The sequence below is a fragment of the Oratosquilla oratoria genome, chromosome 34 (genome assembly GCF_046742065.1).
Source record: "Oratosquilla oratoria isolate Oo_2021 chromosome 34, ASM4674206v1, whole genome shotgun sequence".
In the NCBI taxonomy this organism is placed as follows: domain Eukaryota; kingdom Metazoa; phylum Arthropoda; class Malacostraca; order Stomatopoda; family Squillidae; genus Oratosquilla; species Oratosquilla oratoria.
In genome coordinates, this window is record NC_134810.1 from 40122792 (window position 1) to 40137789 (window position 14998).

Sequence of the window (14998 nt, forward strand, 5' to 3'; positions counted from 1 at the left end):
CTAGGTGTACTACCTCAGCATTTCTAGTGAGAGGTTCTAAATGTGCTTCAATTCAGCAACAGGAAGTCTGCTCTTTAACAGAGTCCCGTCGCCCTCTGTACTTCTTCCCCTACAGCCATCTCGTCCTCCCCTTCCATATCACTTTCCTTCTTTCCCTTCCCTTCTACCTTTTTATCTTCCCCTCCCTTCCCCCTCTTCTTTTCTCCCTTCCCTCCCCCTCCCCCTTCCATATCCCTTTCCTTCCCTTCTCCTCCTTTTCTCTTCCCCTCCCTCTCCCCTCTTCTCTTCTCCCTTCCCTACCCCTTGCCCCTCTCCCTCCCTCTCCCCTCCCCCTCCCCTCCCTCCCCCTCCCTCCCCTTCCATATCCCTTTCCTTCCCTTCTCTTTCTCTTTTTCTCTTCTCCTCCCTTTCCCCTCTTCTCTTCTCCCTTCCCTTTCCCCTTGCCCATCCCCCTCCCTCTCCCCTCTTCTCTTCTCCCCTCCCCCTCCCCCTCCCCCTCCCCCTCTCCCCTCCCTCTCCTCCATTATTCCGGGCCCCCCGTAGGCCCTTTTCGTCTGAATGGGTTTCCTAAAACCTTTCCCAAATCAGCTGTTCCATCAACCACCCTCCCCCTTCTCACCCAACATAGCTCTTCTCTTTGACGATAGCAGTACCTCCCACCTCTTTCCTCCTCCTCCTCCTCCTCCTCCTCCTCCGCCCCTCCTCCTCTGCCTCCTCCTCCTCTGCCTCCTCCTCCTCGTTCTCCTTCTCATCGTCGTTCTCCTCCTCATCATCATCCACCTTTTCCTCTTCCTCCTTCAGTTCCTTCTCCACCTTGTTCTCTTTTTCCTCTTCCTTTTTCTCTTCCTCCTCCTCCTCGTTCTCCTCCTCCTCCTCTACCTTTTCCTCCTCCTCATCCAATTCCTCCTCCAACTTGCTCTCTTTTTCCTCTTCCTCTTTCTCTTCCTCCTCCTCGTTCCCTCCTCCTCCTCCACCGTTTCCTCCTTCCCCTCCTCCTCCTCCTCCTCCTCCTCCAATTCCTCCTCCAACTTGTTCTCTTTTTTCCTCTTTCTCTTCCTCCTAGTTAGACTCATCTCCCCCTGCTTCTCCATTTCTCTCTCTCTCTCTCTCTCTCTCTCTCTCTCTCTCTCCCTCTCTCTCTGCTCCCCTTCATCCTACTCTTCATATCATTCTCATCTTCCCCTTCTTCTTACTATTCCTACTTCCGTTTTTTTCTCTTTCACCTCCTCCTCTTCCACTTTCTCTTCCTCTCCCTCCTCCTCCTCCTCCTTCTGCAACTAACTTCTTCTCTTCTTGCTATAGCCTCATCTTTCCCTTCTTTCTCCTACCCTTATTTATCTTCTTTCTCTTTCATCTCCTCCTCCTCTTCTTCCTTCTCCTCCTCCTCCTCCTCTTCCTCCTCCTCCTCCTCCTCCTCTTCTTCCTTCTCCTCCTCCTCCTCCTCCTCCTCCCCCTCCTCCTCCTCCTCCTCCTCCCCTCCTCCTCTTCCTCCTCCTTCCACAACCTCTTCTCTTCTTGCTATACAGCTTTTCTTCTAACACCTCAGATCCTTAGGTACCTGACTGTTCGGACCACCTCTGTCCTTCTCGAAAACTCGGTCCTTACATCTTCCTACTGATACCTGAAGCCTCCTCCCTTCCGAGAAATCGGCTCTTCCAGCCCTTACTCAGACTGCCTTTACGATGTCTAAGGGCCCCATGACTTCTTCACACCTCCTTTCCTTACACACCATCAACTCATTTCCACTGCACCTCAATCTCCACCCCCCCCTCCACACTTGAAATATATATATATTCTTGGGTCACAATAAAGTAATGTCGTAGCACATTGGTAAAATTATACTAATGACCCACTTTCGGAGAAGAATAGGCGGAAGTAAAAAGATCCGTATATTTCGGTCACTATCTGTGATCCTCTTCAGCAGATGAAGAGGATCACAGATAGTGATCGAAATATACGGATCTGTTTACTTTCGCCTATTCTTCTCCGAAAGTGGGTCATTAGTATAGATATATTCTTAGGTGTTTGGGGATCTCGTGACATCTTAGTGCATATCGTTACTTCATTCTCAGGCAACCCGATTCACCAAAAACTCAATCTCCTCCCCAAAATATACATGTTTTTTAGATGTTTAGCATATCATTACGTCTTAGTACTTCTCGTTACCCCATTCTCAGAACACTCGAGTCCAAGGCTTTCTGAACACCTCATTTCCACTGCAGATGGCCCCTTTTTATTTCACAAACACCCCAACTTCCCCCAACATACATATATATATATATATATATATATATATATATATATACATACATTAGGTGTTTAGGATTTCATGGCGCCTTAGTACTTTTAGCTACCTCATTCTAAGACCTCCCGAGTACAAAGCCTTATGAACGCCTTTTTTCTCATCCTTCTGAATATGCGATGAATTTCCTTCAACTTTGTAAAACCGTGTGATAATAGCTAAAACAGGGTTAGTATAAGCTTACATATGCATTCATTCAGCAGGTTAAACTTTTTGTTGCTTCTTTTTCAAATTTCCTGAGACCCTACCTTTCACCTTTAAGTACCTTTTCCTGTTTCAGGGAATCGTTGTCCTCTAAATACTCCAGAGTTCTCAGAGTCCATGAACCCCTTTGGAACCGTAGAAATTCATACATGTGGCCACAATTTCAACAAGAACCCACTGTGTTGGATAAGAAGAAATTAAATAGACGATATCCATATATTTCGATTACGGACTGTGACCCTCTTCAGTGAAATACAGTATTCCACTGAAGAGGATCACAGTCCGTGATCGAAGTATATGGATATCGTCTATTTAATTTCTTCTTATCCAACACAGTGGGTTCTTGTTGAAATTTACGAATGTGTTACGACATTACTTTGTAGTTATTAGGCCACAAACTAAAATCTATTAGTATGTAGTGAATGCCTACCAATTCTATTCAGTGTCGAAGTGATCTCCCGGAGGCTAAAGAGCAGAAATACATAAGTAATGGGATAAAATGGAGAAAGAGGGCGGAGAACCTCTCTTGTGGAGACTTCAATGCTCCAATCCTCCCGACCAGCCCTCGGAATTCCCGACATCTCTGCCCCATCTCGCTAAACATGACCAGCACCTCAAAAAAATTTCTGATATCATAATACAAAATCAGACTTTCTGGTGTTTTTGTTGAATTTTATCTACTTACAGTAGCTTCTAGGAACTTTGGTGTTTTTGTTTTTTATACATTCTCCCGTTTTCATCCAGACGCTTCGAACTTTCGGTTACTGTTGTAGATCTTCATGTTTTTCTCTCCTGATATCTTGGTTTCTGTGGTACATATGAGCATAAGAATGAAGGAGACTGCAAGAGACCATGAGGCCTACACTAGGCAGTTCAGTGTCAATTACCACTTTTCATCAACACCCATAAAGTTATCTAACCATCTCTTAAAACAACTAAGAGTTTCAGCGCTCACTACAAAGTTACAAAGGATTACAAAGGTGGAGCATGCCGACAGGAGACCTTTTGGCCCATAACTAGGTTGAATGCGAAAAAATTATAATAATGATAAATAAACAAATGAAAATTATCATAATATAATAAACAATGATAAATAGAATAAATAAATGCATATGTATAGTTAAATAATAAAAACACGTAGATAATAAATAATAATAAATTGACAGATAACTAATAATAAATGAAAACCAAGCCAATAATAATAAACAAACAGACAAGTAATAACAAACAAATAAACAAAGAATACAAAATAAATGGCAGGCATTACAACATCTTGCTTAGGTGTTGCTAAACCGATTTTTGTCTGTTTCCTTCCAAAAGACGAAAAGAATCGTATGACGTCAGCTGGAATGAGAGTCCAAAGAGACCCATTTCGATCCCTACCTTCGTACTCTGGCCTCTGGCTTCCTGTGTGTCCTCTTTATTCCTCTTTTCATTGTTACACGTCTTCCACTTCCCGTCCACTCTTTCGCTTTCTTCTCCACTCCTGTTGTAAATTCCACTCCACTACACTCCCTTCCACACTCTTCCACACTCTTCCACACTTCCCGAACCCACTCCACTCCCCGAATCCACTCCACTTCCCTTCTCCTACTCCCTCCTCCTCGTCATCATTTTCTCCTTCTTCTTCAGCTTCATCCAACAACTTCTTATTTTTCTTCCTCCTCTTCTTCCCACTCCTCCTCCCCATTCTCTTCTTCAACCTTCCTCAGCTGAATTTTCATCCTCCTCCTCTCTCCTCCTCCTCCTCCTCTTTCTTCTCATCATTATTTCTCCCCTGTTTCTCTAACTCTTGTCTGCCTTCCCGCTCTCGATCTACCTTTCATCTTCCTTCTTCTTCTTCTTTGATTATCGTTCGGCTTCGATTGCTTCTTCATTCAAGGCTTTCACTCGTTCTTGTGCTAACAGGTTCGCCCGATTCTCAACGTTTTCTTCTGATTTTCTTTTTCCTTCTCTTTTTATCGCCTCCTACTTCTTCTCCCCATCCTCTCTCTCTCTCTCTCTTTGCCTCTTTCTGCCTCTCTCTTTTTTTTCTATGGCTCTCTTCCTCTCTCTCTAGCATCTCTTTCTCTCTGACTCTCTCTCTGACTCTCTCTCTCTTTCTCTCTCTCTCTCTCTCTCTCTCTCTCTCTCTCTCTCTCTCTCTCTCTCTCTCTCTCTCTCTCTCTCTCTCTCTCTCTCTCTCCTCCCTTCCTTACCTCTCTCCCTCCCCCCCTCTTCAGTTCTGCTGTTGTTCTTTTCTCCTCCGTTCATTATAACTTTGTCTTTCTCTTTTATCTCCTTAATACTTTGTCCCCTCTCCTCTTTTCTCCCCTTCTTTTCTCTAATCATCCACTACTTTCTCTTTTTTCTAATTCTTTTTCTCTTTTTCCTTTCCTTGGCCCCTCTTCCCTCCCACTACCTTCCTCTTCTGTTCCTGCCGCTGTTGTGATAACGACGCATTTCCTGCTTCTTGCTCGTTGTCGTTACTCGTTCTATTTAGTACCATTTCCTCTTCAGATTGCTGTCTTTGCTTTTTGTCGTCATTATCACCCTCCTTCGCCACAGCCACTCTCTTCTGTTTTTTTTTTTTCTTTTTCAATTTGTGTTTCTCCAAACGTCGCTTTCGTCGCCTGTAAAGGAGAGAGAGTCGACGTGACGTCATCAAAATGGCCGTTGTCGTATTCGTCGATGTTGTTACTTTGATGTCCGTCTTCAGGACTTTTCTTCACTTCTTCTCCATAACTTCCTCCTGCTCCTGCTCTTCCTCCTCCTCCTCCTCCTCCTCCTCCTCCTCCTCTTCCTCCTCCTCCTCCTCTTCCTCCTCCTCCTCTTCCTCCTCCTCCTCCTCCTCATCCTCCTCTTCATCCTCCTCTTCATCCTCCTCTTCATCCTCCTCCTCCACCTTTTTCTCGTCCTCTTCGTCCTCCTCCTCCTCCTCATCCTGCTCCTATTCCTTCTCCTCTTCGTCCTGCTTCTCCTACTTCTCCTCCTTCGCCTCGTCCTCCTCCTCCTCCTCCTCCTCCTCCTCCTCCTCCTCCTCCTCCTCCTCCTCCTCCTCCCTCTCCTCCTTTTCTTGCTACTGCTCCTTTTCGTCCTGTTTCTCCCCTTTTTGCACCTCTTCCTCCTTCTCCTCCTCCTCCTCTACCACCTCCTCTTTATCAGCCTCCTCCTCATAGTCAGCATCTTCTTCCTCCATTTCTCAGCCTCTTCTTCCTTTTCCTCTTCGTCCTCCTCCTCCTGCTCCTCCTCCTCTTCCACCTCCTCCTCCTCCACCTCCTCCTTCACCTCCTCTTCTTTGCCAGCCTCCTCTTCCTCCTCTTTTTCAGCCTCCTTTTCCTCTTTCTCAGCTTCCTTTTCCTCCTCCTCCTCTTCCTCCTGTTTCTCTTCTTCCTCCTCCTTTTCCTCCTCCTCCTCCTCTCCTCCTCCTGATAAGCTTTTTGGGCTATAGGGACTGCTTCTGACTTGATTCTCTCCCATCAACCTGAAGACAGTGTCTGCCCGTCTTGAGGTCGAGACTCCCGATCTCGCCTTCCACCTGGAAGCTTCTGACAACGATCGCCTCATTTCTGTCGAGTCCTCTGGACCAAAGAAACTAACTACCTCTCTCGTTACTGGTCGCTTTCTTTGACTTTGTCTATTGTACGACCGATGGATGAGTGGTTGATGGATGGGTTGATCATCGTCCTACAACCAACTATCCATAATTTCCGTAGCCGTTTTACCCAATGGAGGTGTTTCTGTAAGTGAATGAAAATGCCAATGGTTGCCATTTTTTCTTATATCTCGGTAGAGAAAGAATCAAGTTCCCTCTCCTCTCCTCTCCTCTCCTCCCCTCCCCCTCCCTCCATTCCCTTCTCCCCCTCCCTCCCTTGACCTCCTGCCCTCCACTGTCCTCTTCTCCTCTCACATACCTCCCTTCCCATCCCCCCTCTGCCCTCCTCTCCCTGTCCTCACCCTCCCTCTCCCTCCTCTCCTTCTCCTCCCCCTCCCTCCCCCTCCTCCCCTCCTTCCCCTTTCTTCCCTTTCCCCTCCCTCCCCTGCCCTTCCCTCCGCTCTCTTCTCTTCCCCTTCCCTCCCCTTCCCTTTCCTCCCCTCCCTGCTCCCTCCTCTCTCCTCTCTCCTCTCTCCTCGCACCTCTTCTCTTCGCTCCGCTTCCCTCAGGGAGGCCGTAGTGACGTCACAGGACCTCAGTGAGCGAAGAGGAACATCACAGGTCTTAATGTTGTCGTTTTCGCCGTTGTTGTAGTCCTTGGACGACCCCAACTCCAGCTCCTCCTCTTCTTCACATATCCTCCTCTTCCTCCTCCTCCTCCTCCTCCTCCTCCTCCTCCTCTGCTGCTTCTCCACCTTCATTTATTAATTATTATAATCTTTATTTTCTTTATTTTCATCCATGTTCTCATCCTCAGTCTCATTTATTTTGCTTACTATTTCTTCGTACCCCACCTCATCTCTTCACTCTCCTCCTCCTCCTCCTCCTCCTCCTCCTCCACCTTTAGTTTGTTTTTCTCCTTTTCCTGCTCTTCCTCCTTGTTCTCCTCCCCATCCTCGTCCTCCTTGTCATCCTCGTTTATTTTCCTTACTATTTTTCCATTCCCTACCTCTCTTCGTCCTCCTCCTCCTCCTCCTCCTCCTCCTCCTCCTCTCCTGCTTTTCCACTTTATTTTTCTTCTTTTCTTCCTCCTCCCCATCCTCGTTCTCCTTGTCATCCTCATTTATTTTTCATACTATTCTCTCCTCTCTCCTCTCAAAACTATGAGCACTGGTGAAATACATTACGAAATACACGAAGTACATTATTATTTACTATTTACCTGTTTGTTTATTATCTAATTTTACCTACTTATATATTTATCCATTTTATTCATTATTATTTATGTTATAATTTGTTTTATTTATTTATTTATCATTGTCACTTTTCTTGCATCCGACCTAGTTATGGACCGAAAGGTCTCCTGTAGACATGCTCCGCCTTTGTAATCTAAAATCCTTCTGTTTTCCTTCTTCTACCAGTTTTCTTTCTTCATTTTTTTTTTTTTTTTGTCTTCCTCCTCTTATTCTTCCTGTTTTTCATTCTCCTTTTCTACTGCCTCCTCATTTCACTCTTTTCTTCTTCCTTCTGTGTTTCATTTCTTTCCTTCTTCTTTTCCTCTGTTTCCTTTCCTTTCTTTCCTTTCTTTTATTTTCCTCCTGTTCCTCCGTTTACCGTTTTCTTTCTCTCGTCCTCCTCTCTCTATTCTTCGTCTTCGTCTCTCTCTTATTCCTACACTTCCCTCTCTTTCGTTTACTCTTTCCATTCTGTTGTCGTTTTACTGTTCCGTTCCTTGTATTTTCATACAAAATTCTTTATGCTATTTTCATTATATCTGTTATCCCCTCATTCTGCATATCTTTATCCACTATCATTTTCTCGTTCTCCTCATTTAAGTGATTGATTATAGTTTGATTTTTGTCTTTAGCTGCAACTACAATATATATATATTTATAGGCATTCTGTTTTTTTTATCTTATAATTAGAATTAAACTTTTGTCGGTTTAACTTCAACGCAAACCCGCCTGATGTATTTAGATCGGTTCTTGATTTCCTGTTGGCTTGTTGGTTTCTGCCACTTCTTAATCGTTTTATTTTCTGGTGCAAGAGGACTGTATCACCCTTTCACTTTCCACCAATTCAAACTCTCGAAATTTCGAACGAGTTCTTCCGCGACTGACTTCGATGCTCAATTTCGATTTCAATTTCATTTGCAAACCGTTCGACCTCGCATATTTGCACTTAAACCAAGGTTTCCTATACCAGATCTAGTACTGCAGATCCCGATGGTCACTCCATGATAGTACACGAGGTTTGATGGCATTGCGGAAAGATGATTTTGTGTTCATGAAGAGCAGCCTCCTGTTACTACTACCGATCACCGTGTGATTCACCATGGTCTTGGACCACGTGTTGGACTCGTGATCGACAGTTATTAACCTCCCGGATGAGAGCTCAGAGCTCGTATGACCGATCTATGGGTAATACTTTGACCTTACATGCACACACACACCCAACTCCCCGCCCACGAGAGATGGAGTAACACCCCGAGGCGAAGCTATACTGAAATTACTCTAGCCCTGGGCGGGAGTCGAACTCGGACCGCCGTAGTGGCAGGCGAGAACCACAGTGTGCATGCGTGTGCGTGTGCGTGCGTGTGTGTGTGTACGTGTGTGTGTGTGTGTGTGTAAGTGTGTAAGTGTGAGTGAGTGAGTAATTTCCTAAATTACATTAGCTAATATTCCTCATGAGAAGTTCCTTCACACGTCTCCTTCTCACCAGATATCTGAGTTACGTCTTTTACTAAGCACGAAGCAGGAGATCGTGTAAACCAGAGCACGTAGCGCTGCGTGTTGTGTGTCAGGAATGTGCAGTGTGGCGTAGCTCCCAGAGATAGGCTGACTACCCACGGGCTCACTGCCTAACTAGGCGTGACCTAGGACGCGTCAGGCCAGACAAAGTCTCCGCATTACATAGGAGCCTCAACGCCCCGCGTTTGCTTGTATGTGAATCACCACCATGGTCTTGGACCGCGCGTTGGACTCGTGATCGACAACTGTTATCCTTTCGGAAGAGAGCTCAGAGCTTATATATCACCGATACATGGGTAATGCTGTGACCTTACACGCATACATACCACCCAACTCCCCGCCCACGAGAGTTGGAGTAACGACTGGCAGTGAGGCGATACTGAAGGAATTTCAGCCCTGGACGGGATTCGAAATCGGACCGACGTAGTGGCGGCCGCGAACGCTACCACTGCGCAGTCGTGTCGTGTGTGATGCCCTTCTCATTTATCAGACTCTATCAGGAGCTACGTCTGGATGATGATGTACTGAAAGCATCACGTTTCTACATTTAGGTTGAGTGAATTGTTTAAGCACAAAGTGAATCAGATACGAATAGTTTTCGCACAAAATTTTGGTCCATGGCCGGATCCACCACTTAAACAAATAACTTTGCCTTGGGTTAGGCAAAACAGTATTTGTATGTGAGCTATATTGCTTTGTTTTTTGTTGACGAGTATATGGAAAAAGGTAAACAGAGAAATGAACACACACACACACACACACACACACACACACACACACACACACACACACACACACACACACACACACACACACACACACATAAATATATATATATATATATATATATATATATATATTTGTGTGTGTGTGTGTGTGTGTGTGTGTGTGTGTGTGTGTGTGTGTGTGTGTGTGTGTGTGTGTGTGTGTGTATGAAGAACCCACAGTCGGAATTAAAGAGGAAACTAAGAAGAAAGTTGTACTTCTATATTTCAGGAAAGTACAAGATGCAAGAGTTGTTTGATGCATACTGTTAAGACGAAAGACGGGCAGGAACATGGGTAGATGACGGGCAACTTTCCGTCACTCAGGGCAGAGTCAGAAAGAAGAGGGGTGCGAGGTCAGAAGGGGTAGGGGGTGCGAGGTCAGAGGGAGGAGGATTGGGGTCGGAAGGGCGGGAGAAGCGGTGGGAAGGAGGTTGAAGATTCTTAATCAAACGACTCACAGCTTGACGTGAGATTATGTCCGGAGACCATTGTCTTTTGGAGATGTTAACGTTCGGACATTCTTCAATCAAGGTGGATTAAATAATTTTCCTCTTGAAACCGCAGTTAGACTTAAACACTATTTTAGCCTTATCCCAGTCAAAACAATGATTTTTTGTTGCTGACATGTTGGAACACAACCGAACTTTCTTGGGCATATCTAATGTATCTTTTGTGTTCGGAAGATCTGGTGTCCAGGTCCCTGCTGGTTTGACAAAGGTACACTAGAATACAATTCCGACAGGCTAAACTATAAACTCCCAGAGCCTCGGGTCTCTTTAATCTTTGGTGAACATTAACAAATTGCTTATGTACGGTGTTGGGGTAATGATAGTCAACTGTGAGGCGTACATAAACAAATTATCAATATCCACCAAAGATTAAGAGAAGCCGAGGTTCTGTGAGTTTATAGCTCACCCTTACGGGATTGTGATCTAGTGTACCTAGTGTGTGTGTTTGTGTTCGCTCATATAGAATTCTATAAGTATTGCAAAATGATCTTTGTCAAGGCCTGTATTAGGCACGCATTCTTCATTGCTTTTCTTACCCAGCTGACGATATGTCCCTTCTTTCTCCCTCAGTATTTCAAGACAATCAACACTCGCCTGACAGTGACCTACTTGGAGACGTGGGCGGAGAAAAACATGATCAACCTCGATCGGACGCAAACTTTTCCCAGCGTCTTGATCGACTTTTACACTTTTGTGTCCATGAACCTGGAAACGGTCATCAAGGACACGTCACATCTACTCACGTACGTATCCGCATGCGCTTCTTCGGTGGTAACCGCAGTCTAGAAATGTGTCATAGCTAGTTCCAGGTGTTTTTAATCTATAGACTGTAAGGAGCAGCCAGAAGAACTATTTTTTCAATCCCATAGAGGAATGTTGTCTACTTCTAATTAACATTACATATTTTTGTTTTCATCTGTAGAGCAGTAGTTCTCAACCTGACCTATTTGGACCCCCAGGGGTCACAAAACTTCACCGAAAGTCTGTAGTAATTAGTGAATGTTCATTGATTTGTTTCAGTGTTCAAACAATCCCCAAGGTGCTAAAGAATATCAGTACATAAGTATGGAATACACAAGAGAACAGGTTGAGGGCCCCTGCTGTAAAGAGACAGCCAATAGATTTTTCTGTTGCTGTAATCCCATGGGGTTTTTGTGTACTTATGTCTAGTTAATGCTGTGTGATTTTTTCTTCTTCAGAGTGAAGGCACAATGAGTTGGTATTATTTTTCTATGGTGTTCATATATTTTTCTGGCAGACGTCACCGATTTTTACTTTGTTGAGAGTAAGCTTTCGAGCTTAAAAGATAGAGGGTCCACGAATGTTGGGCGAAGGATAATTAGATAGCGTCGAGGTTATGTAGTCAGGTGAGGCATCTGTTCTTCTACTGGTACCATGTAACTCAGTAGTACCTGCCGCACAGTCGTGTTGCATACGACTAAACCTGCTCCCCCATTAGTTACTCTCTAGTGAGGAGGGAGCGTTGGACACTTAGATAAGAAAGAAGATATTTTAAAGACCAGATAAACTCTTTCTGAGTCGATGGCCATCTAACCCCATTATGGGTCCTTAACCCACTCGTTTGACGTGTGTGGCATTCCTGTAGGGCTTAGGTACATGAGTCTTAGAGGCAAAGTAATATCTCAACGCCGTGGTCGCATTGAGTTACCTCTTTGGAACTAGCAATACGCCTCTTTGGTTTTCTGTTAAGGCCAGGACGTATGCCACTCTTGGCTCGGAGAAGCAAATCGGCTGGACTGCGTGATTTGAACCTTTGAATTAGGCACACCGTGAGTCAAGCAGCTACTGCCTGGGTCAACGCCTCACTATCCGTACCTGTTTTCCCAAAGTGCAAATGTAGTGGGTGCATATACTCTCCACGTCCTTTGGGACTGTTGGGTTAAATGTATACCCAAATCCTAGTCTCCCCTCGTTAGTCTCGGTGGTTAGTGGGAACATAGGAAGGTGAATTTTAGACTACACATTTATGGCCTCCAAAAATAACACTTAAGGTGGGTGTTGGTTTGCAACACGCCACTGCCAAAAATACCGAGTCAACTGAGCGGTTTGCCCTGGTGTTACAAATGAATCACGAGTCCATCGAGCTAGGTCAGGGATGAACCTTCAGTGGGCTTTCCGTGTGGGTGCCTGGAATATTCTTTGCTTCCCCCAGACCAGTACACTACTCCGTAATCGACGAAACTTAAGAAAACTTAGATAAAGTCTCTCTGATGTGAAAAGACCAGGAAGTGGTGAGATCAGTAATGAAGGCTACACCTAGTTCTGATCGGGAGCTGTCGAGGAATGCACTGGAGAGCATACAAGAACGAAGAGTGCTGTGACGTTGCGCGAGACATTGGATAGAGTATAGAGGTGGGCCATGTTGCAAGAATGGCTGAGGACCTAGACCGTTGCAAGATTCGGACACGTTAGACTAGAGCCCTCATGAGGATAGATGAGGAGAGGTACATCAGAGGAATCGAGTGGGACGTCGTGGGCTATTTTGATACAAATTACTTTAAGCAATCTTACTAAGCCCTGAAACACTCTTCTACAAATCGTGACCCAGGGAAGCACAATGTGACTAGTTCATGGGTATCTAGTGTCAGACGTGGTGGGGTGTATTCCCTTTATCGAATACTTTAAGCAGTTGCTTATAGATGACCTTCCGAGTGGCTGGATTCCTATTGCTGTTGTTCGGATGGTGGCTGCCAGTGCATCAATTGTAAGTGTAGCGGCACACACTTCAGCATATCTAATTAATAATGAGATTGCTAATTGTAAATGTCGTGAGGACGAATTTTGGTTACTTCTTCCCTCCATGGAATGTGGTTGTCCAGCCTGAATGTTCCTTTCATTTGATGCAACAGAACGACTGTCTCGTTTGTGTGCAAATTTTCATAGGCTAATATTGGTGTCATTTTCTATCCAAAAGATTTATGAAGAGCCGACAAAATCAACTGGTTGTGTCTCTGACTCCAGTGGAGGTAAAAAGAATGCCAAACAACCAATTTTGTACTAACTCTGTCTTAACCTTCCAGATATTCATACTGGACACTTGCATAATATTCTAACCAGGACAATTTTTTCTTAAACAAAATGCTTTTCATCTTCTACGAAGGTTCACGATTTCCTTATTCATGGTGTGACATTTTTATTTCAGATACTTTGATGAAATCTCAATGTTTCATTCATGTGTCCTTAATCGACTTTTCTCTCAGGATTGCAGTTACCAGTGTGACTGGTCCTGGAACAGTTTTTTCATGCTGATAAGGCCAAGACACTTCCAAGAAATTATTCTTAACCCAAAGATCTCTTCTTCAGTGAATAGAAATTTTGTGCTCAAGGCTATACAATGTTGTTCACCTGAGTGGTTGACCTGATCTGATCTGTGTTCTTAAACCAGCAGTCTAACAATTTACATGTTTGGTGTCGGAGACTGAAATAGCCACAATTCTTTAGAGGTCTTCGTAATATTAAAACCTTTGCATGATCAGGAAGTTCATGATTAACCACAATGAAATATTCCTCATTGTCTTCATGAATCACCTGATTCTCATCCTCATTTATCCCCCAAGAACTTCATCCCAGCTTTATCCATCCTCCCTTTCACAGTGTACTGTTACACCAGGTCTCGGTTCACTGTAACATGTAAACATGGAGTAGTCCCCTCCCAGGAAAACAATCTCACTTCTCATCGTCACATCCCCTACCATCTACTCCCGTCCCCAAACCATTACCACCACCATTTTCACGACCATCACATACCATCCCCTTTTCTTGCATTCATATAGTATAGACTCAGTAGTTCCCGTGATCACGGTTGCAGTGGTGAGCGGTTCCAAGGAGGTGAAAGCGGCATGGGCGTTCCGAACAGCATCTGCACGAGCCGGGCCGCCGGGATCAGCGTCGACTTGAACGTCTACGAGCCCCACCTCGTGGCCTCAACGATGGCGCACATGATTGGCCACAATATCTACATGGCGCACGACGAAGGACGTGAGTGTTCTCTCCTCTTCGAGTTTTGGGGAGGAAAGAAGGGGAGTGGAAAAGGAAAAGGCTCAAGTCTGTGCTATGGTGCCACGACTTGAATGTTTTTCTTTCTCGGGGTTTTAGAGAGAAATGAAGAAGGGGGAAAGAAAAAGGAAGAGGTTCAGGTACTAATACCCGAGTATCTGGGTCTTGGAAAGCAAAGAGGGGAAATGGAAAGAGTGAAGCTCAGGTCTGAGATGTACTAAGATCCGAAAGTTTCTTCCTTTCTCGGGACCTGTATCTGGGCGAGGAAGGAAAGGAAGAGAGATTGGATAGGAAGCTTAGGTCTGAAGTATGACACTAGGCCTCGAGTATGTCCCTCTTGAGCTTTAGGGGAGGAGAAGATAGGGAAGTAGGAAGTAAGGGGTTCGGAATGGGAGGGGAAAGGAGGTAGGGTACTCCGACAATCCTGTCATCCTTGATCTCTAAGATTTATGTCTGACAAAGGGAGAGTTAAAACGAAAAGGTTTATGAGTGGACCTGGTCTAATAGTTAGCCAAAGATGACGAGGTTAGGGATATGAATAAATGAAATTTGTAGTTAATCATGAAATTATGTTAGAAGAGGAGAGATAGCTGACTGGAAACATGCTCACATGGACGCGAGGTAGGACACACCCTCTCCAGGTCAAGTGGATTGTGGCCATTGCTGATTGGATTCTTTAAATGGGATTGGATCATTCATAATGGGGTTAGATCCTCTTTAATTGAGTCTCTGATTCCTCTTAATGGGGTTAGATTCTTCTTAAAGGATTCGTGACCTCTAATAAAAAACCAATCACCTTAAGAAGGATCCAACTCCTTTAAGAGGGAGGAAAGAGAGAGAGAGAGGGGGGGGAAAGAGAGTGAGGGAGGGAGGGA

At 44.8% G+C, this 14998-nt stretch overlaps 1 protein-coding gene across 15 annotated transcripts in view; it reads left to right on the forward strand.

Annotated features, from left to right (window-relative positions):
• Positions 1 to 14998, forward strand: part of mmd (disintegrin and metalloproteinase domain-containing protein mind-meld) — a 781430-nt gene that overhangs the window by 575293 nt on the left and 191139 nt on the right. For all 15 annotated transcript variants that reach the window (XM_076173443.1, XM_076173455.1, XM_076173452.1 and 12 more), the window contains 2 exons: positions 10677 to 10849; positions 13936 to 14105. In XM_076173443.1, coding sequence (XP_076029558.1) covers positions 10677 to 10849; positions 13936 to 14105 — 343 coding nt within the window. The remainder of the gene's footprint in view (positions 1 to 10676; positions 10850 to 13935; positions 14106 to 14998) is intronic.